Source organism: Scatophagus argus, chromosome 18 (assembly GCF_020382885.2).
Source record: "Scatophagus argus isolate fScaArg1 chromosome 18, fScaArg1.pri, whole genome shotgun sequence".
Classification (NCBI taxonomy): domain Eukaryota; kingdom Metazoa; phylum Chordata; class Actinopteri; family Scatophagidae; genus Scatophagus; species Scatophagus argus.
In genome coordinates, this window is record NC_058510.1 from 15,862,183 (window position 1) to 15,887,148 (window position 24,966).

A 24,966-nucleotide genomic window follows, 5' to 3' on the forward strand; every position below is an offset into this window, starting at 1 on the left:
AGTTCAGAGCTCGTAGAATTGGTGCAAAAACTTTACAAATAATCACTTCAGCCAGGAACAATGGGAAAGGAGAGGGAGATATGACAACAGCATGTGAGTGGAAAAAGTGACACAGCTAGACACGAATGAATAAGAGCCCCCATAAAAGTAACATATGTGACGATAGCATGACGACCATAATGCACGCAAGTCAGTTAAACCCCTTAGTGGCGCTCTGTATTCACATACAGACTGCTGGTAACCACATCATTTTAACAAACATATTTTCAAAAGTTATGGGCGCACGTTGCCATTGATCCCCTTTAAACCAAGGCTCATTAAACTGCAGTTCCTATGTGTAATGAGTGATTTATCAAAGTCATACTAATATATTACCACAAATTACAAACACATATATCCCAAAAGATGTGGCCACATTGTGTTTCTGTAACTCTGCTACTTTAAGTTTGTGTGTGTTAATCAGAGGTAATAAGGTGAGATCCTGAGCCCGAGCATACTTAGCCACATTCTCCACACTGATGGAGCACTTCCAGATGGCCCCTGTGGCAGCGGCCAGGAGCTGCTTGTTGTCCGCCTTGGTCAGCAGTGAAACCAGCGGCTGCAGTCCTTTGTATCTACGCACCAGGTCACGAGTTTGCTTGTCCTCTGCACACTGCAAAGCAAAAAAGAGGGTCAAGATCTACATTACTGCCTCTACAGACTGGGTCCAATTAGGAAAGAAACAAAAAAACTATTTCACTCTCTGTCCCTTTTTCCATTTCTATTCATTATTTTAATAGACTGAGTACAACAAGGGCAGAAGTTTTGAAAACAGGTACCTTAAAGATTGCACTGGCACAATGCATTTGTAGCTCATCATTTTCACTGCTTAGGTTTTCGACCAAATCCTTGATCATGCCCTCCGTCTGAATGGCAATCCTGTAGCTTTTCTGTAGTGACATGACAATTAACAGATCACACCATATTTTATCCTTATTTGCCACCTTTAAATATTTCAGAATTTTATATTTTTTTTGTCGAACACATATTTTACATCTCTTTTTGCTGTGAACAGTGCAACAGTGTGTCTCACTGATGTGTTTTTAATAATTTTCTTTGCCACAAGATATATCAGGCTTCGGATACAGACAGCACTTGTTTAATATGATCAATTCATTGTATAATAATACCTACAGGATTCATGTAGGTGTTACTATACATTAAGTACAACATGCAGTATGTGTCTCCCACCCCTCACCTCTGAAGCACATTCCTGCAGGGTGCCCACCACAGGAATAAGCATGTTCTCATGTTGAGACTTGAGCAGGCGTCCCAGCAGAGGGATACCCCCAGCCTTACGGATAGCCTCCTTGTTCTTGGTACTCTTGCTGCAGCTCCACAGTGCCAGAGCTCCACAGCGAGCCACTTCTACATCCTTCTCCTGGTTTGCAGTCAGCTTGACTAAATTAGGGACACAGTCCAGCAGCTTTACCTGAGCAGAGACAAGGGACCCATACTTCCAGGTGGATAAACACAAACATGAAAACTAGTGCAAACACGCAGACAGACCACATATGTTTAAGCTGAAAACCTCCATACACACATAAATTCAACTCTGAAAAGTTTGCTTGCAGGAGTGATAATGTATCATTCCAAATGGGAATAGCAAGTTACTGGCTGTGATTAAGGATGTAATTAAAATTCTATTAGGTCTGTGAGGATGAAAAAGCCAGAGATGCTAGGAGTGGAAAACTGTCGGGATAGATGTTGATGTTAGGCTTGAAAAGCCCAGTGTGACGGTTTATGGTCATCATTCAGTGTTCTAATCCATAGTTCCTGGCCAGTGAGACAGAGCAGGCAAAGCTAGTCCACACAGCACAGTTCAAAGGTGGTCTCATAGCATAGCGTGAAATTAATCTGCTTCCGTGAGTGACTCGCACATGAGAACATCCGATTTGGGGGCAGAGGAAAATATACAAGGCATAGAGGCTTTAATCACAGGTCCCTCTGTCAACAAACATGAATGCATTTCAGAGGATGTAGGGGACATTCTATCTGTTTTACCCCAGCACCCACTCAGCTGTTTCCAAAAACTGGGTGAAAAAGGATGGATGGGCCACTATCAATGGCAATTGCGTACAATGTGAAAAGGGCATGAATGAGTGACTGATATGCTGTGCAGCAGACGTAGTTCAGCAAAGTCTGGTTATGTGTTTTACACTTTGAACGAAATAGTAATGGTAGTATTTGGAACACACAGGAATAATTTGTCTTTTCCAAAGGTTCCAAGGTGCCTGTGGTTTAGTACAAAAAAGTTCGTACTAAATCACAAGCTGACACAGACATAAACAGACAAGTTTTTGAATGGGAAATCTGTCATCATGGTACATAACATTAACACTAATACAGAGTGATAAGGCTCTGCTCTGCACTTTTTTCTTCTGCTTCACTCCACAATACTGTTGCAGAGACTTTTTAATCATGCTTGATTTACATTTCACTTTACTTATACCCACGAGTTTTTTGATACCGCCGTATTGCCTGACAGTTCTCCTTGCTCTTCTGAACTTGGCCACATTGGAAATGGTCTCAGCAGCTAATGCCTTGAGGTCTTTGACTGGTGAGTCCAGAATCTTCACAATGCTCTGTAGACCTCCCAAATCAACAATGGCTCGACGGATTTGCACGTTGTGACTAATCTTCCTCAGGATTTTCAGGGATCCAATCTAAAAACACACACAAAAGAAACTTTAGAATTCGGCAGGATATTTTACAAATGATAGGCTTGTTTTGTGAAAAGACACTATGCCATCACAAAGCTTCCCTCTGAACTAAAAGAACATAGAACAATATCACAACATTTAGCCACATTTCTACTAATGATAGATGGGACAGGAAGCCATAATAAAATCAGGTAAAAAAGCACCCACACATCATTAGGCACACTGGAAAATAATTGCTACCCTGTGTCTTTAAAGTCACGCTCCTTACCCAGCACTACTGTTTCTGTAACTAAAACACAGGCTGGCACACACCGTGGGCTCTGTTTGTGCCTGCAGGCCATCCAGGTCCAGCTTTGGCACAGCTACTCACTTTGCATTTGACTTCATCTGTATCCAGCAAGTTAAGGAGGACTTCAAGGCCACCTACATCACGGATAGCCAGTTGGCATGTCTCTTGCATCAAATTTAAGTCCAACATGGCGCACAGAGTGAGCACAGTGGCCGTTTGGTCGCCTCCCTGTAATAACAATGCCAAAAGTGAATGAATGAAAAAATGAGACAAAAAGGAAGAGAGAAGGAGGAGAAAATTAAACATTAAACAGATATTTGGAAAAGGGAGGAGGATACAAACCCCTTTCCATTCCCCCCACCCTCTCTCTGTTATTTCCCCCAATAATATCCCTCGTGCTGGCCTTGTTTTGTTTATACCACAGCCTGCTAAGTGTTTCGCTTTGTGGTGGTAAACACTAATGGAGAGAAATTGTTTGCTAACAGAGCACTGAGTCCTGACAACTGTGCCAAGCCCAGAAACCATCAGACCTTGCCCCTAAGATGAAAAATAGCACTATTAGTGCTGAAACCCTGAAACTAATGATGAGCTAGCATTTCAAAAGCAGAATGTGTTTTGACAGTTGCTATACACACACATATCATTTCAGACCTACACCCCAGTGATTAGCAACTTAGTAACTACAACATTACTAAGTCAACAAGTACTCTGAGGGGGGAATGTCTGTGCTTTCATTTAAATACAAGCCCCTTTACACACGCTGCAGAAACTGATCAGATTTTATTGCCACTTAACTACAATGTGTTCACTAAAAAAATAAACAATGCAGAGATTGGCATGTGTGGCAATGACAGAACCTCACTTCTCCTAGATTTAATGTCCAAATCTTTTTGCAGATTCTCCTCACACTGCATAAATCCATGTAATGTCCTTTCTGTGGATGGATGCTGACAGCATTATGGCACCTAAAATACTAGATTTTGCTCTTCAAGATGGTTAAAATACTGTCCAGGCAGGCAACAATGATGTTTTGTTTTGTTTATTCTTACATTTCCATATTTAGTCTGCATCACAAGCAATTTCATAATATACTTTGTTGACATGGAGTGGTTTTGATCATGACAAGGGGAAAAAAATCAGTAGTCAGTAGAAAAAATAGGAGCTCACGGTAGGAAAATGCAACAGTTAGTTGCTGTAATGCTAGACCTGGTACATGGCTTTGATATGTGACACTGAGATGTCCTGGCAAGTGAACAATCAAATATTATTCCTTCTTCGCAGTCGTTTAAATGCACCACAGATAGAATTCTCATCTAGAGGATTCAAGGTCACCTCTACCCTTCTAAGATTCATAAGCCTTTATTAGTTGCACACTTCGGAAACAGTTTGAGGCTTCTGGGCCATCCTAAATAGATCATTTCAAATAAACATAAGAATGTAGCATGTCCTAATATCAGCTAGCCATATAAGTAGAAAATAGCCTATCACTGTATAGAAGGCTGGGCCTGTAATCTGTTTCATGCAGCTGTAGGAGGCTCATCAGTGAAGACCTATACCACAGTCTCAAGTGGTGTTTGATCATATCTTGCTCACTAAGCAGTGCTCTGACACAGCAGGATAACGGCCACATGTGTTGTCCATATCACGATGCTAGCCTAAATGTGAACCATTTGCCCATTAACGGCTGTGGATCTACTGCTTCCTTTGTCTCCTCTATTCTCATTCTTCAAAGGATTCAGCAGGCAAGCTTCGTACCTTGTAAAAACAACGAAAGAAGCTATGTTTAGGAGTGATAGCTGGGGGAACAGAAAACAGATCATGTGCTTTCATTTTTGTTAGCTTTGGTCTTGAGGTATCGTCGACATTCTTTAAAACACCGACAACATCTGACAGTCGTTTATGGTGAAAGATCTTTGACTCTCTGAGCATGATAGGGGCAGATGCTCAAAGTGGAACCAATTCAACCACCATTCGACCTTGGAACAAGAAATTCAAATGTAGTTTACTATCTCTGTGCTGTTTTTGTAGGGATCTATTAAATGTGTGTAATACCAATATGAAGCTAATTTTCTTTTTAATTACAGGGTATTGCAAATCATTTACAGGTCTGCTTCTTAAACCAAAGTGAGCTTCCAACATTCAAGATATTTGGTACTGCTAACAGCGCCGATGAATGTAAATTTGACCGAATGGAAAACAAACAGCCTATAGCCAAGCTAGCAGTTGTGTGAGGCTTTACGTAACCATAACAGTGCTTTGCAATAAATGTTTATCAGGAAGCAAACATATTCACAGCAACAATGTTAACATATATGGGTTACCATTTTAGTTTAGCCTGTTAGCAACAGGCAAAACTAGTCTCGTCTATTGCTTTATTCTGTTAGGATGCTAACATTAGACTCATTAGACCTAACACAAAGTGAAGCTGAAGCTGATGCTTCAAAAATGCCAACCTCATGGTGGCGCTAGAGGAGATAAGTCAGAGGTTCAATAAAGTCAGCTGGATTCATGCTCTGGGGACTATGAATAAACTTAAAGGTCAGAACTGATGGCTCAATAGATTGATCATTGCTACATTACTGCTAGTTACAGTTGGATGATAATGCAAAACTCTAAGGTAGAATAAAGAGACAGGAAATTTCTAAAACCTCTAAGGCCTAGTGAATGTCTTAAAACAACGTATATGGCCAACATATCCCAAATTATCAATACCTATGCAAATACAGTCACATCTACCATAAGACATGTCATTAATTACCACTCTGGAATTTGCAGTATGCTATTTATCTCGATAATACTCATTGATAAGCAGTTTAATGGCAGCTCATCTAGTGACGATTAAAGGCAGTTGTATAAATTAAGCAGTATGAGTGATCAGAGTGATCCAATTCCATTCATGAGATTAACCCGATATCAGCAACTTAAAAATGTTTTTCAATTTCTGCAGGTGTCTCATCCTGAACTACTAAACAGCTGATGCCTTCACGCTACTGAATGGAAGTCTGATTCTAGTATAGTTCCTCTGGAGCAGCAGACTGGATTGTACAGACGCAGACTGCCTGGCCTGAGCCACTCCAAGCCCATAAATCATGGCACTCAGCATGTGGGAGCAGCCATGGGGTTGATAGGTTTGCAAATGATACCGTGTTGACCTCAGGCCCTTTTCTTAATACCATTTTGTTATGAATATTTTGTGCATGAGTGTGTGTTTGGTTTGGACTTCATGCCAACGGGGGTAAATGAGCATTTTGAGTATATGTGCTGAGATACATACAAGTGTATGTCTGCAGTACTGGGCAGAGACAAGTGGACTGCCAGAGCTTTACAGAGTTTAGTGTAAGAGAAAACTCACAGGTATTGGCAGAAGTCGAGCCATAGAGGAGGATGCATGAGTTTTCATACTTCTCTGCATTGACTTAGTGGCAAGGCTCTGTTATGGAAAAAGGTACTGCAGGGACAGAATGAAGGAGCAGTAGTTGTTTCTTGCTTGTATATTTGACACAGGATCTCCTCTAACATAAAATCAGATGACTTAATAGGCCTAATTGTCCTGAAATGAGCACAGTGCATGCTGAGCAAACATCTAGGCCGGCCTTTGAACTGAAAAGTTGCTGAACTCATGTGAATGAAACGATGCAATTATTCTTGTAAGTGAATTCTCAAGATCAGACATGTTGTAAATGTATAACAGGCCCTGAAAACTGAAAGCTTCAACTGAGTGCTGTAGTTATTAAAAGCACATCAAAAATGCTTAACAACTTACAACATAACTGGCTATGAGTTCACTTCTGGTGAGAAAATGAGCTGATACTGGCTCTGGTACACTGGAGACAGGATTAGTTTTAGCGTAGCAATTAGCAGAATGATTCTCATGAGAGAGGCGCAGGGCAGTAGTACTGTGACTGCCCAGCAGAGGGGGAGCAACCTTAATGAGGGCTGAACGCAATACCATGTGTGTCAAGGAACCGACTCAGCTTGTTAATCAACAGAACTTTCACTTTTAAGGCAAACATATTGTGATAGAAACACAAGTTTAAAGCACTGGAGAAAGGTTGCACTATTGGTGACACATTTTAAAAGCTTTCTTTCATTGCAATTGTTCTAAAGGGATGAGAAGAGTTACAAAAAAAAGGAAATGATGAATATTGTTAAATATAAATTACAAAAATATTTGCCTCATACAATATTGAAATGTTTTCTTTTAACTAGTAACATACTGCAAATGAGACACAATATTTATATCTGTGAGAATATGAAAATTGTTTGATGTTTAGAGAGTCACAAACCAGCCTAACTGATAGCAGCTGGTGAATTCGGTCTTTATTTAAACAGAGACAAAATACTCATATGACATTTTATAGTTTTTTTAGTTGCTAAATTTTTTTAGTTGCTAAATTTGCCATGTTAAGTTAGTCAGTCAAGACTAGTAAAACAGCCCTCAAGTCTTGTCTCCATTCTGGTTTGCATAATAATAAACTCCCATATGCTGTACAAATACATATAAACTGTATGTAAAGCCAACAAGCATGCATGCTCAGACATAAAGTATGTTAAAATGTTTATTTACGCTGTGGTACTGACTCATTATAGACTGGAAAAAGGAAGGTGAATTATGTTAGAACTCATTTCCCATGCTAGTGTGTTACAGTCATCTCCAGTACAGTACTAGTGTAAAATCCATATGTCGGCACAATCACACATAGCGTATACAGCTATGCTTGCTATACACAGAATTACATCTGCATGCTGGATTTTTTGAGAGACCATGTAAGCATTTTACAGGCACAGCTCTCTAGTCATACAAGTATAAAAACAAACACATCAGAACCACAGGCAAATATGCCTACATAAATATCATTAAAACACAAAACAGAACATGCATGTGTCACTTTATGAAAGTGTTAAACTTCCTAGAGTACAAACGGCTGTCTATAGTGCAGGGAAAAGGGGGAAAAAAGATCTCCTCCTAAAATAAAACAGATATTTAACTTGGCTCATGGTAAGTTTCAGCGTCTGATGGTAATGATATTATAAAATGACTACTGGACAAACCCCATAAATAACTGTGCTGTGTGGTTTCCAGACAGATAGAAAGCTGGGACATGTTGGTTACTGCAATACTGCATCTTGTTGAAGCAAGAACACACAACCCTAAAGCTGACGCCACAATCCCTCTGAAAAGTACAAAATATACAAACCAGTGAGGTTTTTGTATCTGAATTTGCCTCCTTCGTATCATTTACATCTCAGTTTTTTTCTTTTCTGGAAAGGAATAGAAGCCTGCCTTTAGAGTGGGAATTTCCTTCTATTATATTCTATTTTGCTAAGCTAAAAATATCTGCATAGAGTTGAACTTTACAGCAATGCAGATCTACTGTTGCACTGTGAAGACTCTTATTTAGTATCAAGTCACAAAACACAAATCTGTTGGGAATAACAAGCAATCTCATTCTGTATTAAACTATGTAATGTAGCCTATTATTACACATTGAAATAACATTAGCTACGTTCAAGCAGCATTTAAGTTATTTCTAATGTTAAATTGAAGGGGACAGGGTTTGCAACAAAACAGATTCCTTTCAAAATTAAGTAAATGCAGTCTATTTTAATGTAATCTGTCTGGATGATGCAGTCCAGATAAATAGATAATAGAGACCACTCAGTGAGGTAGGGTAATCTCTGAGGTCAAGTGGTCAGAGGTATCCCCAGCCAGTCTGGGTCAGTGGCGTTTATATCCTCTTTTCTTTTCCCTCCATGTTTTGACACATTAATATTCACCATATGCCCTGTCAGACCTATCACAGGCGCGCTTCATTTTTATGCTTCTGCGGTGTGGGCAAACAGTGCGTACAGCTGCTGCTGTCAGACAGCTCTTTCCCCTGTGCCTTGGCTCACATGTGCAACCAAACAGACCTGTGTCAGAAACCAGGAATCCACGAGCCAAGCCAACCACTTCAATAAGCATCTTCCTACAAAGTGCAGCTGAAAATGGCAGGAACCTATACTTTATTTCATCTGACATCCTCTTTTTCAGTGGTACCTTGATATGAATTTCATGATACCTAGCAGCAAAGTTCTCCCGTGTGATCGTCCTGCATTATTTTCCATGAAATGTAATTGTGGAGAGGTTTTTGAAAGTTGAACATTGATTCAGGACAATATCATAATTTTTGTACAGTTGCAGGAGAAAAAGAGCATGTTTGAGTGCTTCCTGTCAGTTGTGGTCGGCCGTCGCATGCAGTAGTACGGCTCTCTCTACAAATGACAATTTTGAGCTGTAATCTGTCAGAGGAAGGAAAGAGTGGTGTGCAAGGTAACGTTCTCATACCTTGAGGTACTTGACCAGTTTATGAATCTGCCAATATTCAGAAGGCAGATCTGTGTTACTCTCTGGATGGCGGTCTGGCTGCTCTTCCTCCTCCTCACTCTCAGTTGAACTCGCACTGAAAGTGTCCGCCTGCGTGGCTCCTACTGGGGTCTTACTGAATAAAACAGAGCAGATAACACAGAGCACATTAGACTTCAGATAAGAAAGGTGTGGGATAGTGCAGCAACTAGACACTACATAGCCAGACAAAACAGATGGAATACAGTATCATGAACTCTCTTTCCCTGTGTTTTAAATGGAAAACCAGCCTGGTCGTCCCACACAAGGAGTCCCATTAAGGATTTTGAAATTCAAGTGTCAACTTTGAACTTCCTCAGAATCCGAGCAGCAGGAAAATTAAGATCGGAATAATGTCACGGGAGGACTGGAGTCTTCATCATATACAAAGAAAAGACTAAGCTATTGATACAAACAGAAATGCAGATGGCTTTTTAAAGCTGCTCAGACCACTTGGATAACTGTATCATATAAACTGGGCACTGTGGAGCAATGAAATTTGGTACGAATTCAAATGGGGCCGCTGAGAGACAGTTCCCATGTACGTACAAAATAGCATTGCCAGGGGAGTGTATTATCAGAAGGGGTCAACCGATTTGTTTTCCTGGAAGCAACATGACAAAGACCCAACAAGGCCATCACAAACCTGAGTGAATGTACCCTGGGGTGTTTACTACCTGTTCATTAACTGATGAGCAGTAAAGAATGCGTTCAGTAAACAGTGGCTAACATCAATTTAGCAGTCTTTAGCAGTGTACATTTGCAGATGCAAGTATGGAGACAGCGGAGGAGCTATAGCTGCCAAGAGCAGTAGGAAGAACAAGTTTTTACATGAGTTCACGTTCGGCACAATGGCTAATATGCAGTATTTGCAGGTTAAACTTTGCACTACACATTTCACCAGTGATAGAGCAGCATTAAGCTCTTCTTATCAGTCCCTTAATATTATGCAGTGTACTCCATCTGCAGAAAGAGTCCTCACTGATTCTGACAAAGAAGAACTAGTTCTGAACTCTTACATTTTCTGGGACGGCAGACGTCCCGGTAAAGAGGACACAGAGAATTCTGCTTTCATCTTGGGTTTGGCCCCTGGTCCCAGCTTTTTCTTCTGTATTTCACCAGACTTCTCCTCTCCAGAGCTCTTACTGGGTTTCTTTTCCTCTGCTTTACTGTAATGATGTGAAATAAGAGTCATTATGCCTGCTCCTATTTTGAAAATGGTTATTTTTCTAACATAATCATTATTTAACAATTCAAGACAAGGGTTCAGTGAGCTTTTTTTTAGTAATACTTTTATCTTGAGCCAGTTTCTCCTCAAATGGGTATAGTTATCAAAAGGTACAGCTGCAACAGCTCAGCCCTTGCTAGATCTATTTATCAATCAAAAACCATATGTGATAGATCTTTTTGGGATTTTTTCTAAGACTTTTTCCCAACATTTCTGACTGTAATTGGGCAGAAAGGGTTTCCACGCTGTGAACATATTTATTAACTCAGATCATTGTGTAATTGGGAATATTTGCACTTGCCCTAAAATTTATAAGCCACATAACCATCTCTTTATAATGTGTGTCTGCTGGCAGACACACTGAGCACATGTGACCAAGGCGTGCCATCTAAAGCTCATCTCCTGAACAAGAGGGATCCCCACCGCACACATTAGCCTGAAGATATTTCAGGACACATCTTACAAGAGTAATTATCACATACCCACATGAAGACACAAGACCGAGATTCTTCCATCTCGGACATGGTTCATATTTCTTTTCGCAGCCTGCCTTGTTCGTTGTATGCTGTCTCGCCTTCTCATGCACATTCTTTTCCTGTTGCTCGTAAGACCTCTGGGGTTGGCCTTGTTCCTGCGCATCAACCGATTCCACATGCTGGATCTTTTGTGTTGATGGCAGTTCTTGAACTGCAAAATCCTGTTGGTAAGTGGAAAAAGACAAAGACTGAAGAGTGAGGAAAAAGACTTTCAGTTCGCACCAAAATTCTCGTGGTGGGACGTACAATAAATTTCATTTGTAAAACAGAATGTACTTGGGTTGTAAATTTCTCTGAATTATGCTCATTAAAAGAAAATAGGCATTCTGATGCTCACTTGTGCTTCTTGTGAAGCTGTGCGCCATATTTTCCATATAACATCTAACATGATGCCTCTCCCGTCATCATTAGATTTTAATGTTTGACAACGGGTTGGCCGTTTCACTCTGAGAAGCGTCATATAAAAGCTACAAAACGCTATCAGTGACACATGAAAAGCATAAAATTCACATAAAAGTCAGTTCTCAACAATAAGCAGACCAGCATTACAATTCAGTCTTTACTGAGGCATTAGAATAAAATTACACTTTTTCACAAAAGAGGTCCCCCTCTGTTAATTGGCTGAACAATATCAAAAACGTTATTGTTTCTGTACATTCCTCAACCTAAAACTGTGCAGCTTGGCACAGACAAAGTAACGCCTTTGTGTCACTGTTTTTCAGTCTTTTCTTTTTTTCTTTATATATATATATATTTTTTTTTGAAGGTCTTTATACCAAATTTTACAACCTATATGTGAATGCCAAAAAGACACATATGAATGGTTTGCAGGCAGGAGAGTTTTAATCACAGACACCTGCTCTGCAGAAATAGCTCAGACTGTCGTTGTTTGTTAGGGCCTCAACTTTTTTAAAGGCAGGGAAAAAGAATTAACATGTATTTCTACGGCTTGTGTTCACGCCAAGCATGCCCAATCACTTTTCCAAAGACTTGTTTTTCATAAAACACAAAGTGAGCTGCTATTGGAAACATACAAGTCAATTCACCCAACCACAGACCCACAGTCTGACTTTATTAGGCTAACCAACTTTCTTTAATTCTATTATATGTGAAATGGACAAAGTCCATGTGCTTACACAGAAGGGAACACTCCAAATTCCTTGACATGCCACAGTAAAAAGTCATATTACAGGTGCCTTTCTGCATCTGAAAACGCTATGGGCCTGGAGAGAAACACTGTGTTAACCAGGACTGATGCTTGTGTTTTTTTGTGCTTTGGTTGTTGTTTTTTTTATGTATATATATCAGGTGACATTTAATCATTAGCACTTTTCTTATTCTCCATTTGTCTCTTTTCACAGCATTTGACTACTAAAACCTTAATTATTTACATGTGTTTGGGGTACACTTGTATCTCATTACTTGATCCATACTGATGGAAAATCAGTAGGGCAGCAAATCTGAAGCCATTGGCCATAAAACCTCTGTCAGTGGCAAGATTCAAGCAGTCTAAACTGACTGATTATGACAGCGAGGCAGTCTACATTAATTTCAAGATGTGAATAACAAAAACAAATCTAGAACCCACAGAGTTTTTGCTTTTTCAGAGAGCGTCTTGTGGATGCAAATACACAGCATGTCCAATTTCCAATCACGCTGTGATGTCAAAGTGAATCCACAACAGTGAACAGAGGAGGTGAGTCTGCTTCCTCCCTGTGTTGCAGCCCTCGTCTCCTTTGGCTCCCTCTGCACAATTGATTGAGGCTGTCTAATCTAATAGAACTGTTAAAAAAAGACCTGCTTCCTCACATTGGAAACGAGCAGATATGGTTGGAGATTAGCTGTTGTTATCTTTGGCTATCGCCATCCAAGTTTGGGCTCTTTGCTTTGCAATCAGGGAACTGAGACGGAGCTATGCAAGATTGTGTTTCTGACGGACACCGCTGCTATTGCTTTCTCAAATTAAAACTGGGATGGATCAAGTGCACAAGAATGACTTCAATTACTTAATATCTCAGACACAGGATGCATATTGCACCATTTGATTGCTGTCATCAGCAATCAATCAAACAAATTTCAAAGCAATGTGTTTTTGAATTGACCTCATCATATGAAGGTGATTAGCTGAAGCAGAGGGAGAGAGAAAATATTCAGCCGTGAGAGTGAAACTAACGTTACAGGATCCTGTGAGGCATGTATCAAAGGAGTTAAAGAATCCAGAAGAAGAAGACCTGACAATGATTTGTGTCTCCACATACTCGTTCACAGCAATTTTTACTGCAGCTGTCTATCATTTTAAGATCATTCAGTCTCAGGGCATCAGTCATAAAACAGAAAAGCCTGAATGTCTTTTAGTTTTTACACAGTTCGGCTTGGCACTAATCATTGGTTTTTGAAGTCTTCAGTAACCCCTTTCCAGCCAAGTATAACACCTTTAGATCTACTGTACAGAAATCACACAGATGATCAACACACCAACTTCACAGATATAATGGAATTGCTATTCTATTGTGTTCACTATGCAGTCTTAGTGTGACTTCAAGAATATGACTGTGTTCACCCCTTTGTCCACTCATTCTCTATACCTCCAATATACAGTACTAGTTCATTCTATTTTGAGCTGAGAATTGAGATTCCAGACACTTTTGAATTATCGTCACTTTAAGTTTTCAAGGGTAGCTTGAGTCAGACTGTGGGTGTGTGGTTGTTAGTAAAAAGTACAAGTATATAAAAACATTTGAAAACTCAATAGCAATGTCTCTTCTGTAAATCATGATCCAGTTACTCAAGATAATTCACAGACCTTGTTGTGAGGAGTTTCTTTCTACGGTACTACATCATATCTCTGCGCAGAGGGGAGCGCGCAACACACAGCAACACACAGCAACACAAACCAGATGGATAAATTAAAGCACTACAGGTGACATAAAAAAAATCCGTATTTTTTTTAATAATTATTTTTGGGTGAACTGTCCTTTTAAATGTTACTGCCAATGACAGTTACAGTACTGATATGCTGATGTTCAGCAGGTAGAATATTTTACCATTTTCAGTGTCTTAGTCGAGCATGTTAGTGTGTTAGTAGTCATTAATTTGCACTTCAGACAAAGTACAGCTGAAGCTGATGAAAATGTCATTAATCTTGCAGGTATTTGGTCAAAAACCAAAGTACTGGACAAATTAACATTTTGACCTGACGATGGTACTAAATGAAAATCAAGACGTGATGATAATTCATCCTCAGGGGCCATGAGTATCTCTAAATATTTCATTGCAATCCATCCAATAGTTGTTGAGATATTTCAGTGTGGACCAAGTGACCTGCAAGGCTTGCCAGACAGCCATGCTGCTTCCTTGGCTAATACAAAATGTTGAGCATTAATGGATATTAGAGACAACAACAAATAAATCCTAGCATGGAAAATCCCTTAGGACAATTCAAGAAACATATTTCTTTGTAAAAATATTTCTTCTGTCTTTTGTCCCAAAAGCACTTCACATGCAGAATAGTTCTGCGAAATCATCTGGCGCATCAGAAGTTAAATAGTTTTGAAGAATTATGGTGAAAAATTAATGTCCATGTCAATCCTTGTTGACATACGTGATTTCTGTTACTCAGAGATTTGTACTTTTGACAGCAAGATTTGCACTGTGGACAAATAATATCATTCTAAATGATTTTTTACACTCACATTTGCTTTTTTTGGTTTTGAGAATGACACCATACAAACAGACCTATACAATGATTCTTTTATAAAGAATGTACTTCATGCCTTTCCCTCTTTCGTGAAACAGAATTGATGTCCATACAAAGCAGGCAGTGAGTAGTAAATGGTCTTCAAAGGCTTTGATGAGTCTGATGATGCCATATTTTCCAACAAACATCAGTGTGAGTGAGTGAGTTAGAGAAAGAGATCATATTTTTAAATTATTAACAGATTTTTTGGTGCAGCTGGGATCTATTATTGAGGCGATTTGTTATGTCGTCAAATTACTAAAGCAGGAAATAGCACTACTGAATAAATCACACATATTTCAATGTCTGGAAATGAGTGTGTGTGTCTCGTATCTGTGTCTGCGTGTCTGTCTGTACTTGCTACATAGTGAGGATTGGAGCAAGTTTTTCAACCAGCAGAGTGAGGACATAAAAAAAACTGGATAAAAGAATGTACGGGGGGAGTGCCTCACAAGGATAGAGGTACAATGTAAGTATCTGTCTGTTGAGTGGATGGCGGATGGGATGGGTCCAGTGTTGGAACACAGAGGAGGTCGCTTCAGAATTTTTTTTTTTTTTTTTTTTTTTGTTGCAGTGACAACCAGACACTAGCTCACTAGCGTGGAACAGCGCAGACACTGATTACACAATCCTAACTCTGTTTATGAATATGAGTCAGATGGCATCAGGGATCAGACGTAGAGGTTTAGAGAGAAGGACCTTATTCATGGGACAAAGAGGCATTTCAACACCCACACATCCTTGCTATGAGAGCTACAATTCAAAGCTACAAAAAAGAAATCATAATGTGTTGATGTTAATTGCATCTGCTTGTTTTCCACTGTACCTGCTTGATTATATTCTCAGCAAAATGTGGAGATCTGCTCTTTAGGAGTGTTACCAGGTCTTTGTACATATCACTTGTTCTCTCGAATCCGCTCGTCTCCCCCTCCTGTTTTATGCACTGTGAAAGCAAAGTGAAAAACAGCTTCATTAATTCTAAAAGCCACAATTATAATGTGACCCACATGCCAACTGAAATAGCTGAGGTTTGAGAGCTCAGAGTATCTCCAGGCTGCCTCAAAGAGGAAGTGTAAACCCATGTAAACCACTAAAGTAGGTTTAAGACACTACTGCTCTTTGAGGTTTCATTTGCATCAATGTCACCCATTCGGTTTAGGGTTGTACTTTTTTTCACCTTGGTAGAAACATTTCCAGGTGAAGAAATAAAGGCAGGAAACCTAAGGCTTGTCAGCAAATCAGCTAAAGAGTGAAAGGTGCTGCAGCGTGCAAAATCTTCTGTTAGAAATGATTGCAAACACATTCAGAGAGATTCCTGACATTTGGCAAGTATTTGGAAGCGCTCTATACACCAGTACCCTTGGGAAATCTTTGGAAAAACTTCAATTAAAAGCTGGACATGTGATGTGTTTTTTTTGTTTGGTTGTGTTGTGGGGTTTTATTTTTCACTATACAAATTTCAGGTATGTTTATGAATTATGACAACTTGTTGCCTGATCATAGTTAAAAGCATTCACTCTATGTTACAACATTAACAATGTTAAGAGACTATTACTACTATTATTACTACTATCAGAAAACATTGGCAACTTGGATTTTGTTGTTTTGTTTGTTGTTGTCTGTATTGTACTGCAAACAGGCGACTGCAACTTTTTCAGCTTTATGGGGTTATAGTGATCTGTTCATAATAACTGCACATTTCCGATGTTGAATGCAGATTATAACTTGTCCTATATCTTATCACTGGGCGTGGTTATTTGTAGACCATCAGTAATGTGGAAAACAGCACTCTTTGAAACCTTTTGTCAGTAACATGAAATTAATATGCTGTAGAAGCATGGTACTTTTTGATAATTGCTTAATATTATGCTGGTTGTCTAACTTTTTAGTTGTGTGTTCCTGCAGTCATTTATTTTGATGAATCAATAGCTAAAGTGGTGATACAGTATATCCAGAGGGGATATTTCCTTAAATAATTGTTGTTGGATATTTAATGAGGTATAGTAAATAGATACTCTAAACAGATGAACATATGATGGATTCTAAAGACAACTGAACTGGCAACTGTGTGCCGTGATACTGGTGTGAAATTGTTATTGGTATACTGCTGCTGGAAAGGTGAAGACACAAAGTAACAAAATTTATTTCAGTTCTTCCTCTCACATTCAAGAGTTATGATTCAAGAAAAGTATCAAAGGCACTCACAATAAATCTTTTTGCAATGATTTGAGCACTGCATACCAAGCATACAGAGGTGAATTCCTGCACTTAACTGACTGTGTAATGATGAAGTGGTCTATCAGAAATTATTTGCCATAAAGTAACTTCCCTGAACATTTTCTCACGCAGAAAAAATAATAATAACATTATTTTGACTGTTGCTGCTGGTGTGGTCTGCAGTGCTATATCTTCCTAGTCTTACCCCATTGAGGAAAACTCCAGCAGTGCTGCAGGTGATGTAAAGGGTCTCAGTGTCAAAAGGCTCAATCACAAGGTAACACAGTTCACCATGCACCTGTCTCCATGGAGGAGCATGGCAGCCATTTGAAAATGCATAATCTAAAAAGCAGAGGAAAAAAAGTTGGCAATCTGCAGTAAACTGTTTTACTATGTTTTTTACTCTGCAGTACAGCCTGATATCAAGTCACAACATTGCGACATTGTCTCCAAAGGAAAAAAGAAAACAGGGGAAAACGGTGGAGCAAGAAGACAAATCATCACAAAATGACTGGGACTGCTAAAGATGATGACATAGGTGCTGATGACGCAGCACAGGACTGAGATAATAACATATTTCAAAGCTGGTTGGTTGGGTATTTATATAGAAGGTGTCAATTCCACCTGAGAAAAGGGGATGTGCTTGTACCACTTGGTGTGTGCACATGTCATTGAATACTATGTAAGGCCATGATAAATACAGTGCAGCGAAGCAAAATGATGTTCTGACTAACAACTTGGTAAACGGAAATTTGACATGCATAATGACTTCCATGTCTTTAATGGAGGCAGAACACAGACTTTTTATATTTTGGAATATCCAGCATTAGTGTTAATAGCAATTGCTTTCCTTGCAGCCCAGTGAAATGTGGAGATAATTCAAACCTGATGTGTATCGAACTGACTTCAACACGCTCTCTTCCCCTTTACCACAGCACCGTTTCAACAGCTCTACTTCTTTCCTGACTGCGGTGGCGTCAAGCCTGACTTGTCTGTAATGAAAATGGAGGAAAAACAAAACAAAACAAACATGCAATTCATCTCATTCATTTGTGGCTACTTTTCTAAACCTACTCTCTATTCCAATCAAAAACAACCACATATCACAGTAAAACTAGGTAGGTCTGAGAGACCGAGGATAGCCACAGAGGGATGATAGATAATCAGACTGGATGCTGTGAGAGCTGGAGATAGAAGAAACACCTACTCAGATATCTGTCTGAGACACTTGCTGAGGAGCTGGTTATCCAGATTTTGGAGCAAGAGGAACAGCCTCATCTTGACCTCCGATTCCTTGCCTGGATCTTCTTCATTTGCTTTGCCAACCAGACTCTGTACATCAGTGTGAGCACCTTCTTTCTCAAGGATGTTGGCAACACTGGGACCAAGAATCTTAGCCACAGTGTCTCTATTTTCTGACCAATAAAAGAGGTTAGTCTTAGCAAGTCTGCAGATTCAGAGGCTGAATTGTCCCAAAGACTAGTGATGTGAACTGTGTTCATTTTTAACTAACAATACAACAGGCCTCAGATGTACTGTATGTTTTCCATACATATTTCTTTTCACAAATTAAATCAGCATTCTGTCTCTATTAAAATAATAATTAATTTTTACTATATTTCTCATGTATTCTTCTGTCAGACAAATATATGTTACTGTATCTCTTTTTGGCAGTGGCCCTAATGTAAATACATATCTGTAAAGAATTAGCAATGGCAGCATAATTGGATGGTTGTAGACAGTAACTAGGAGGACAAACAAATTAAGTCTGCGGGTTATGGAGGTATGCTGGTGGCTGTACTATTTAAGATGCAAATCAGATTCAAATCTCATCCTGTGGTTATCATGCTTACCTTCTAGACATGCTCGAACCTCATCCAGCTTCTTATCATCTGCCAGACGAACTAGTTTAGAGAGTTGGCTGAAGCTGCGTACATAAAGAGTAGGAGAGGAGAGCTGCAACAATGGACGCCCTTCACTGTCTTTCTCATGAGACTGTACATCAGAGTCACTGAGGAGGAAATAGGAGAAAACAAAAAAATGTTTAATTAAGTTTTATCCACATTATGATCTGTATTAGATTAGAAATGCCAATACACTTAAGGAAGATCAGAATCTGTGCTTTTGTTTTTGTACTTCTCCACTTCCCAGCTATGGGATACAAAAGCAAGCACATACTGAAGCAGCAGCAGAACTTCTGATGAAATAAAATGGAATGTACTCAAGCTGAAGCTGAAAAACAAATTAATTATAGACTACTGCTTTGACTATAGCCAAGGTGAAATACATTTGGACACTATGGTGACAGCATATCCTGCACAGACACGTAATACTGAAAGCACTGGCCAGCCAACTGCCTGCCTCATGATTAGGCGGACCTGATGTCATAGTCTGTTTTGAAATCAGATGCCACTAAAGTGGTACTCCACTGGAGCGGCTCCACGAACACATGCTCTGCCTCCTGTGGGTGTTGGGAGTTGAACTGCTCCACAAAGCCCAGGATTTCTTTCAACAAGGACTCATTCATCGGTGTGAATTCCACTTTGCCAGTACCAGAGCTGGCTGTGGTCCACTGGACTGCCCTGGTCAGTGATGCCCCCATGGATATTCTGAAACCAAAATTAAACAAAAAATTTCTTGTTCAACATGTGGCATAAAGGTTTAGAAGGATACTTCACCTTAATTCACATCAGTTCAGGTTAGCAGCCCCATGCAGAAATATTAAGAGAAGACCATGTGAGATTTCTATGAGATTTGTTTGACATATTTCAGAGCTGAAACAATTATCAATTAAATAATAACTTGATCAAATCAAAAAATGTAACAAAAAAGAAACAATTCTGGTAACAGATTCATTGCCACTTTTAAAGATCTTGAGAAAAAATCTAACTAGTAGTAGGTTCTAAAGTGTGAGGATTTGCTATTTTTCTTTGCCTTATGTGACGGTAAACTCAATATCTTTGGGTTTTGGGCTATTAGTCAGACTTTTTTATAAAAAAAATAATAAAATAATTTATACAAAACAATTGCCTTAATATATTTTCAATCAAATCAAATCAATTAAACATAACATGCATAGAACTTAGATTTTATTCATTAAGAGCTTAATCCAGGCTTTTAGAAATATAATACCAAAGTAGCTCACACGCAGCCGAGGTCAACAGAAGTTTGGACCGTTCAAAATAAATCAAAGGGCCATGAAAATGTTTAGAAACCTCAAAATATATTTCCCAAACCTGACTGTTATGTCACGTAAACAAACTGTTAGAAAACTAGCTATACGCTCCACTTTGTTTTAGCTTTGAATAAGTTTGTCAAACAACACAAAATACTGGATAATATTTTTCTCAAAATAATTTTTCCTCCATTTAAAGCGTCATTATAAAATAAAAAAAGACATTTGCTAATGTCCAGTCATGTCTAGAGGTCTACAGTATTATAGTTTTCTATTTTATTCTAGTTACATGGCTAGTTTGAATATTTGCACACATACCTGCTGTGTTATTTGTAAGTTTTGACTTACATTAATGTCGAGGACAGAACGCTGCCTAGCGTTAACTATTCTTACTAGACGCTATACCTTACGCTTTAGCTCGTCAGCAAAGCTTATATACAGTCTTTATCTAACGTTAGCCATTTTCAACATTTTCAACTTCTGCTCATTAGTAAAAACATGTTTCTACCATCAGTTGTTACATCTAAATATATGCTTAAGGACAAACGTACCGTGTATTTCAAGTTTCTCTTCTACTTAAAAACTGTTACCGGCGGTTTGCAATCAACGGTGTCCATGGAAACCACACGCTCTCCTAGTTATACCCACCCTTTTGGTTGCTATGATACAGGTAAGCACAACGGCACGCAACTTGGGTCAAAAATCACTAAACCCAAGCTGGAAATGACAAAATGAAAGTGTGTGAAAGTGGAACCGAACATCACAGTGCCGTGTACTGTAATGCGACACAACACAGAAGCTCTACCATCTACGCACTTCTTGGTGTTTCTTTCTGTGAAAGTTGTCATATTATGTCAAAGATCGCTTTTGTCACATACAATATGCAGTCAAATACATGGTGGCATACTCTCACGGCTAAAAAGGCAAGTCTGCAGCAAAGAGTAATAATTCACTTAGAAAAATATAAGAATACATATTCAGAGATGAAAACCTCTAAATACATGTGCACTAAGAGCAGTTGCCATCTATCTGTGTGAAGTCCAACACTGAATATGCAAGTGATTTGCATGGCCAGCGACTCTGAAATGTCAAGTCAAATGTTGTCATAATAATAAAATCCCTGTATGCTTTCCTTTTAGGGTGTCCACATGACCACATATTTGAGAGCCTATTTCCTCTCTCACTACTGGTTTGGCACTGTCCTGCAGACAAACATTGGCAAGTGAAAACAGTCTATTTGGGTGGATACTCTCTGTTTAGACATAGCAAGTTCATTCAGTTCAAAATTAATAAGCCAGTCATCACAAGTGGGTTCTGCTTTATTCTTAACATGGAGATGCAAAGATGAATAAGCTTTTTTTCTGGTGGAAAAGCCCTAACATTCTACCTATGAACGTCTACAGAGGCAACACCTCCATTCTTTCTCTCTCTTAGCACATTATTTTCCAGTATCATTTTAAGGTGGATGAGAACTGCACTTTATATGACGGCATGAACTCTTTTTATGGTACACACTCAAATCACACAAAGTGATATGAGAAAAAAACAGAAAGATATCTTGAGGCTCCACGGTATAATAGATTGTATGAGTTATAAACGGGGTGCAGGTGTGCTTTTCTTTAATCAATCTACGATTTAACCCGGTCCTATGGCTGACTGAGAGAAAGAATATCTCATGGTCAATGAAACCTTTGATTTCTAGTACTTGCCTTGTTTGGCACACTGTCTGCCAGCAGGGCCTATGGCACAAATATCTATCCTTTTCAGCCTGGCAAGCATGGTGGCACAGCAGGTGGAATTACTTTGTCTCCTAAACCGTTTGGGTAAGTTGGACTGAACCTGCATGTATATCAATCATGATCTCCAAGGGGCCAGGAGAAGTAGTAGCTCATCTTGAGTATCAAGAGAGATCATTCTGGATGTTGTTGTTGTTAGAGGAGCGGATTTATGAGTTTGCCTTCCCCTCCAGGTATTTTATTTGGAACAAGGCGAAAGCTGTCTAAATTAAGAAGCATTGAGAGTCTGCAACGTGGTGCTGCAACTAGGGGACTGAACGCAATGGAAGTATGGTGAGTCAAAGCGTGTCTGAGATTGCCTGACTGTGTAAAGGGGAAAAAACAAAGCTGAGAAAGATGGAAGACTAAAAGAATCAGAAGCGAAGAAAAGCAGGATAAACAAAGGTCTTAATACATCTAACCCAGGGTCTCATTAGTGAGCCTAATTGCTGTTGGTTAAAAGGGATTAAATGAAACACTCTCCCCGGCCTAGAAAGTAAAACAAATATTCTCAGAGCTCAGAAGCACCTGCTGGCTCTTAGATGTTCTTTAACTAAAAACTTAATACAGCATAATAAACACAACTGCTATTTCTCCAATGCTTGAGTTCAGTCGCTGATTGAACAGCATGGAAGCACACTGATGACACACAGAAAGGTACTGTAGTCCGGCTTCTTCACACATGCACATTATGATTGCTTCCGTCCACAGTGGGTCCAACCTCCACAACACTCCATTAGCACTCGAATTAAACATACATAAAAGAAGTGCATGAGTAACAAGAGTGATGATGAGGATGTGCAAGGACTGCTGTTCCCGTTCCTGGTTTGAAGGAAGCTGTAGAGTGTATGCTCTGTATTTTTTTTCCTTGCTTCCAGGCATGGATTCACATCCTCCAAAGAGTTCTGATGTTTTTAGAGGCTTTGAGTCAAGTCTAGTTCAACATGGCTCATGGCTGACGCGGTTAAAGCGTGAAAGGAAAGGGATGACACTGGTCATTGTAATGAGCACCTATGAGATGTGTCACTCTAATCCATGTGAGGTTCTGAAATAGAAAATAGCAAAAAGTACTCTAACAAGAAGTACTGACCACATCCCCTGGTTGTAAAAAGCTCCAGAATCCCGCCTGTGATTTCCTATGATCCTCTGTGTTTTTAGGCAGAGCGAATATGCGGCAAGTGTTTTAGAATGGGCGACTTGTGATGGACAAGACGTCTGAGAACCTGTCGTATAACTTTTCCTCCCAAGGAGCAGTTCATGGTACACATTTGTTACTCTGTAGTGTATTGGAGGCCACTGCTAACGAGGTTATCTTTGTTTTTCCTTGTTTTAATTTGACAGACAACAATGAGATTATTTGGTTGTTGTAAATGATTGCCTGCTTTATTGACTGTTTAAATAGGCACTAGATCAAGATGCTGCTGCAAAAATACATTAGATCCTGCTCAAAGAGGGATAACGGAAGCAAAGACAGTAGTGCCAAAGAAAACAGAACAGAATTATTACACACACATAAATATTAACTTATTGTGTCATGTCACCCATCAAAATAACAATGCTTAATATTCACTACAAGAAAATTAAATGAGTCTTAGCAGACAAAACTATATATATATACACATATATATATATATATATATATATATATATATATATATATATATATATATATATATATATATATATATATATATATATATGTGTGTGTGTGTGTGTGTATATATATTGGAACTATATCATTGCTTGAGCGTCTCCTGGACATAAACCTGCAATTGTGGTTTTCAAATAGTGTGTACAGTATGTATTTCAAGTGGAGATCGCTTAGTGCCAGTGCTTTCTTTGGAGTGGATGGACGCTTGTCAAATATAAAAGTAACACAAGATTTATGGTCATAGGGCTTTTGGGGAAAAGCAATGACAAAGCCGACATCTACATGACTTAAAACACATTTTGTTTATTTTGGTTGCAGTTCTGCAAGGCGACACTTGGGTCCTCTTCCAAAATTATTGAGGCACTTTACAAGAGCTTTTATGTCTTTCCAGAGAAGCTGAATGAGCACACTTAACCACAAAACATATCTTGGAGAAAGTCATATCTCCATACAGTTGAAAATTCCCAGCCCCTCTGATGGACTGATACAATGTTTTCTTTAAACATGCAGCTTGTCATTTAATGCAAAAATAGAAAAGCAAACATGAAGCCATGATAATAGCATGGATGTCATGAGCAGATTTGACACAGAGGAAATGGCGGCTTCAATATGAGATAGCTCACATGTGTGCATTTCACACATCTTGGCTTACATGTTTTAAATGACAGGATTTTAACATTATATGAAAAATGATGTTGTTTAACCTGTTATGTATTTTAACCAGTACTATGTAGTGTTTCATTCACCTCATCACACATTAGATATCAGATTTTCCATAGAGTCAGACATGCTATTGAGTTCAGCGGGTTGCAAAATTTACATGGCTGTAGACCTGACCCCTTTAGTGACCAATGGGGGGCCTTTTTGTTGCAGAGACACTAGTTGTTTCACCTCTTTTAAAGAACAGAATGAGGGGAGAGAATTTTTTTCAGTTCATTTTTGTGATAACGACATATGATAATGACATAAAGAAAGATAATAAAATAGCAAAGATTTAAATATACTATAGACATCCATTTCTATACCGCTATCCATCAAGGTCACTGAAGCCTATCCCAGTTGACTACAGGCGAGAGGCGTGGTCAACCGCAGGGCCGATACACAAAGACAATCACACACACACACATGCTCACACCTTTCGGCAACGTAGAGTAGCCAGTTCACGTAATGTGCATGTTTTCGTGGGAGGAAGGAATTGTGGGGAGGTGCAGTTTCAGCAGTTGATGCACTTTCATTAAGAACAACTTCATTTATCTGTATAAACTTTCAAAG

The 24,966-nt window shown here is 39.1% G+C and overlaps 1 protein-coding gene across 2 annotated transcripts in view; it reads right to left on the reverse strand.

Annotated features, from left to right (window-relative positions):
- odad2 (outer dynein arm docking complex subunit 2) overlaps positions 1 to 20,948 on the reverse strand; it is a 38,394-nt gene extending 17,446 nt beyond the window's left edge. Inside the window, exons 1-15 of one of the 2 annotated variants that reach the window (XM_046371497.1) lie at positions 20,820 to 20,948; positions 19,472 to 19,702; positions 18,947 to 19,104; positions 18,301 to 18,508; positions 17,979 to 18,085; positions 17,299 to 17,435; positions 15,703 to 15,819; positions 11,087 to 11,301; positions 10,396 to 10,545; positions 9,320 to 9,473; positions 3,073 to 3,219; positions 2,496 to 2,705; positions 1,238 to 1,471; positions 819 to 929; positions 498 to 652 (exon numbers count right to left, since the gene is read on the reverse strand). In XM_046371497.1, coding sequence (XP_046227453.1) covers positions 498 to 652; positions 819 to 929; positions 1,238 to 1,471; positions 2,496 to 2,705; positions 3,073 to 3,219; positions 9,320 to 9,473; positions 10,396 to 10,545; positions 11,087 to 11,301; positions 15,703 to 15,819; positions 17,299 to 17,435; positions 17,979 to 18,085; positions 18,301 to 18,508; positions 18,947 to 19,104; positions 19,472 to 19,695 — 2,327 coding nt within the window. In that variant the 5' untranslated portion in view covers positions 19,696 to 19,702; positions 20,820 to 20,948. Of the gene's footprint in view, positions 1 to 497; positions 653 to 818; positions 930 to 1,237; positions 1,472 to 2,495; positions 2,706 to 3,072; positions 3,220 to 9,319; positions 9,474 to 10,395; positions 10,546 to 11,086; positions 11,302 to 15,702; positions 15,820 to 17,298; positions 17,436 to 17,978; positions 18,086 to 18,300; positions 18,509 to 18,946; positions 19,105 to 19,471; positions 19,703 to 20,586; positions 20,796 to 20,819 lie in introns of those variants that run through there. The other variant, XM_046371498.1, reaches the window with a different exon arrangement.
- Positions 20,949 to 24,966: the final 4,018 nt, after the last annotated feature.